Source organism: Thunnus thynnus, chromosome 6, assembly GCF_963924715.1.
Source record: "Thunnus thynnus chromosome 6, fThuThy2.1, whole genome shotgun sequence".
Lineage (NCBI taxonomy): Eukaryota > Metazoa > Chordata > Actinopteri > Scombriformes > Scombridae > Thunnus > Thunnus thynnus.
The window spans coordinates 34,326,382-34,331,381 of record NC_089522.1 but is presented as its reverse complement, the minus strand read 5'-3'; the positions used below and the strand labels follow the sequence as shown (position 1 = coordinate 34,331,381).

General features: G+C 40.5%; 1 protein-coding gene across 5 annotated transcripts in view; it reads left to right on the top strand.

Annotated features, from left to right (window-relative positions):
* The window catches only part of LOC137185194 (extracellular sulfatase Sulf-2-like), a 95,119-nt gene that overhangs the window by 81,166 nt on the left and 8,953 nt on the right, over positions 1 to 5,000 (top strand). For all 5 annotated transcript variants that reach the window (XM_067593520.1, XM_067593518.1, XM_067593515.1 and 2 more), the window contains exons 14-15: positions 218 to 347; positions 3,020 to 3,248. In XM_067593520.1, coding sequence (XP_067449621.1) covers positions 218 to 347; positions 3,020 to 3,248 — 359 coding nt within the window. The remainder of the gene's footprint in view (positions 1 to 217; positions 348 to 3,019; positions 3,249 to 5,000) is intronic.

Sequence of the window (5,000 nt, the reverse complement as noted above, 5' to 3'; positions counted from 1 at the left end):
AAGTGATCATTTTAACCCAAACCACCATCTTTCCCCTAAAACTAACCAGACCTGAACCACATCGTTACATCATAAAACATCATCATTTTTTAACAGTGGCGTTCTGCAGTACATCACTACGGCCTCTAGGTGGCGTAAAATGTAACTACAGGGTTGTTTTTTTGCTGAATTTTAGACCTATACTGTCGTTTAATTATGAGGATGTGTCGGTCAACAGGAAGCTCCTGCACCAGCGCGTCGAGGGGAAGGAGGTGTCGCAGGAGGAGAACTTCCTGCCCAAACACCAACGAGTGAAAGACCTCTGTCAGCGAGCCGAGTACCAGACGCCCTGTCAGCAGACTGGACAGGTACAGTAACACATGCAGCACAGGAACCGGAGGGTTAAAGTTCATTTTCTTTGTCGCTAATCCTTCCCTGAATTCAATCCCAGTATTTACTCTCAGTTACTTTAATCCCAGTCCTGTTAATTTACTCCTGATCCCACTTTATGGGATTCTGTTACTCCCCAAAAAATACTTTTCCCAGCGCAGAGGAGTGGCCCAGTTTATCTATCACCAAGGTTCGGCTCCATGCTGAGTTTTGGGCTTGTAGTCTAATAAAACTTTGAGAAGCTAGATCACAAATTGCCTCACAAAGCTCAATAGATCATTTCATAGTGTCAGATATCGTATAATCAGTCCAGATGGGTCCAAGTTTATTTCCTGTTGCAGCTCCAGGTTTATCAGACGACGGTGAGTCTGGAGACTGAACTATTTTCAGCGGCGGATTGATGCACATTTGCTGCTGTAGTGAGTCAGAATAAACTACAGTGTTGGTGTTCACAGATGGCATATTCTCCATACCATGTGGCGGTGAAAACCTTAAATAAAAAGCATTTGTTCAGACGCTTTCTGCTCAAAAAAAAACTCCTCAAAGAACCATTTTGGAATAAATGCAGGAGAGGCTGAGGTGGCTACTGCTGCAATAAACAAACACAGACAGAAGGAATCAGGGTAGAGCAGTAAGAGACTTCTGTCAGAGAGATGAAAACCAGATGTCATCTCCTGCAAAACAGACCGATAACAATAACAAAACAGTAATGACTAGAAGCAGCAGAACACAATGAGAAGAATCAAAGAGAACAGACGTGAAGAGAATCGAGATGCAGCGAGAAACTTTTCTCTAAGACGTTCAGAGAGCCCCGAATATGTGTGTGTGTGTGTGTGTGTGTGTGTGTGTTCATGCTTGTTTGAGGTTAATTACACTTGTCGAAAAATCCCTTTAGCCAGTTGATTAGTCTCTTAGCAACAGTGTCTGCCGGCTGCTGGATCGCTCTGATAAACAGCCTGTAGAAAACTCTGTGTGTGTGTGTGTGTGTGTGTGTGTGTGTGTGTGTGTGTGTGTGTGTGTGTGTGTGTGTGTACGTGCATGTGTGTAATTAACAATTCAGGCATTTGTCACTCTTTAATAACTGCGAGTGACTAAATGCAGTAGAGCTGCTGTTAATGAACAACTGCAGAGTGAAAATACAACGAAAGCTGACAGTTAACGAGGAGGATGAGGATTTTCTAACTGAAGGTCAGAGTTCATCCAAAAGTCAAAGATTGTCGTGGATTCTTCAAGATGTTTCATCCAAAAGGCTCCTGTAGTTCTGGCCGGTTTAGGGGTCTGCGGGGTCGTCAAGGTCACATGTGAACCACGTAGTCCACCTGCCGGTCAGATTTTCAGATCTGATTTTTTCATATCAGATCTGGACGTCTTGCATATGTGGTCCTGGATCTGTTCATATCTGATCTCTGGACGCGTGAACGTGTCAGAACATACAGATCAGATCAGACTTCATGTGGTTTTTTTAAACTTCTCTCCACATATCGCCCGTCGTCATCGTTCAGCGTCAGCGCGCCTCACAGTCCGCTGACAGTAAACATGTCGTCTTCTCGTTTTCATCCTCATCATCTGTCTGACCTCCGCTCAAATAATCCCGGACATGTACGCTAGCGCAGCCACACGTCATCATCCCTCTCTGTTGATCTTCTTTTCGATCTTCAGCTCACGGATCAGTTAAATCTGTGCGTGTGTGGCAGTTTAGGACCTGAGCGGCGAACAAACATGAACCATCAACACACAAAGATCCAGATCCGACTAAACAAAGCTGAGCATCAATGTGAACGGAGCCAAACTGCCTGTTTGAGACATTAATCTACAGAAATTTTAATTTAAACTGTTAAAATGGACGAGTCTTCTCCGTCCAACATGTGCACATCGTTGTGTCCCCTGTCCTTCAGAGTCCGGCCGTAGTGGGTTTTTTTGTCTCCTCGATGTTTAGAAACACACTGAGACAGAAGTTCGTCCACCTTAAACTTCCTGTTGTCTTCCCGTCCACCATGCAACTTTTGTCCTCCCGGGTCAATTTTGTCTGATTTGACTGTTTATAAAGCATAAAGTATAAATTTATCACCCATTTCTGTGTTTCATCTTTTTATCCAACTTCATTCCAACTCAATACCACAAGTTTTACACTTATTTATGGAATTTATGGCCAATAGACCTCATTTACATGAAATTATACCTCATTTTTGAGTAAAATATTATTGATTATTATTAATAAATTATGAATTATTTTAATTATATTTGAGATCAGAGGAAAATATGTGGATTGATTATCACAGACTGGTATATGTAAAAGGCAATTAGATGAAAGAAATCCATATTTCTGATGTAAAAACATTTGGAAACGGGTCAAATTTGACCCGAGGACAACAGGAGGGTTAAAGAACAGCAGAGCAACTTATGCCAACCGTACACTGGGAGACTTTAAAAAGACTAAAGACTCTCACAACTAAAGACAACGTGTCATAAGTCACTGAGTTTTAAGTTGTAGACGATAAGATTTTACAGACTGGAGAACTTGCAGCGTCACTGCTACTAGATTCATCTTGAGATCATTTCTCCTTCATTTAAATAGAATCAACTTAAAGAAAGTTAAACTTGTTTTGCTGAACGACCTCTCATTACTGTGTGTGTGTGTGTGTGTGTGTAGAAGTGGCAGTGTGTCGAGGACGCCACCGGGAAGCTCCGCCTCTTCAAGTGTAAGAACGAAGGGGGCGGGGATAAGAACCCGCAGAGGGACCTGACTGGTCGGCAGCGTCTGATCAGCATCAAGTCTCAGCTGTACCAACGTAACTCTGAAGCCTGTAACTGTGACCTCCGTGACCTCCGACCTCTGAACATGCGGCCGTTCAACAAGAAACCTTTCTTCTCCAAGAAGAGTGAGTGGAGGAGATTTTTAAACGTCTAGTTACTTTTATTTTTATACCAATGTAAAGAAGTTTTGAACTCATGAGTCAAAAGTTTATGTAGACTGGTTCTCACTGGAGCTCAGAGCTCAGTCCTGTCCTGGTTTTACTGGTGCGTCGCTGACCTCTAGTGTCTGAAGTCAGAACTGCAACACTAATCTGGTGAAACAGCAGCACTAACAGAGGCTGAAGAACGTGGATTTACTGTCAGCGTGTTATTGATAAACTGCTCAGTTCAGTTGGGATTAGAACTACAGTGATCAGTCAATTAGTTGATCAAAAGAAAATTAATTGTCAGTGATTTTTTATAATCAAATAATGAAAATGGCAAAGATCTGATGGTTCTTTCGTCTTCTTCTTCTTTTGTTCTATTAAAATGTCTTTCTCAGGGTGAGAGAACTGGCCGAGAGTCAAGTCCAGTTTATTTATAGAGTGAAGTGTCACACAGGAGCAATTCACAGAGTAATAAAACAATAAAACAGTAATAATCTGGTTTGGTTATAGATACAGGCAGACATTATACAAACATTATAAAACAGTAATCAGCTGGCAGGCTGTTCTGTACTGTAGGAACTTCAGCAGTTAATGAAGTCTGGCTGATAAAATGTTTATTCAGTTTAGTGTCGTGTGAACCAGAGATGAAAGTTTAGAGAGAGTGAAGCTGTTTAAGGTCAAAGGTTTTAGTTCTAGTGGAGAAACGAGCAGCTGCAGTTTGGATAAACTGGATTACAGGTGAGCCTGAATATAAATACATTATTCAGCAAAGTACAAATAGTGGGTTTTATATTAGTTTCATACAGATATTGTAACAGTTATGTGTTGGGGATGTTCTCCAGAGATAAAACTGAGCTACTGACACATGCAAAGTGTTTCCAAAGAGACTCTCCATCACCTGTTGTTCCTCTTCTCCTTTCCACAAAGTTAGGTTGTAAAAAAATAGGCAATAAATGAAAAGTGCAAATCAATAATCACCTCTGAAGTTCTTCCCTACATGTTCCAGGCTGTGCTGTCTGTGTGTTCTGGGTGTATAAATAGGTAGAGGTCTGTCTGCAACGAGGTGATGAGTAAAGTTTGATCTCAGTAGTCAGCGCAGTCGTCTCTGATCTGAGACTCCAGTTAGAGACCCGGTGTGGGGACCAACTTCATAAGGTAGTTTATTCATGAATTCTTATTATAACACTTTAATTATATAAAATTAAAAGTGTCATAAAAACAAAAACAGGATTTTTAAGCCTCTTTCCACTTTTATTCAAATACAAATACAAATAATTTTGCTGCCTCAACAAATACAAATACAAATACAAATACTGGGATCTCTGCACATCCCTGGTTGTCACATCATAAAACATGATTATTGATTAACAGATGATGTGTTTAAAGGTTTTATAAAACACAGACAGATGATGTCGTCCTGCTGATAGAGACGCCAGATTAGAAAACGCTGCTACGTGTCGTTCTGGAGTCACATGATCAAACACTGGAGAGTTTCATTTGGAGGATTTTGCTCCAATTTTACTACATCTGATCTATTCTTCTGATCTAATTCTATCTCATCTCATTTATTCTTATTATAACACTTTAATTTTCTAAAATTAAAAGTGTATTTCCACTTTTATTCGAATACAAATACAGATACAAATACAGATACTTGGATCTCTGTACATCCCTGAACTGGACTTGACTCTTGGTGATTATGTTAATGTATGAATTACAATGAAGAGAGCA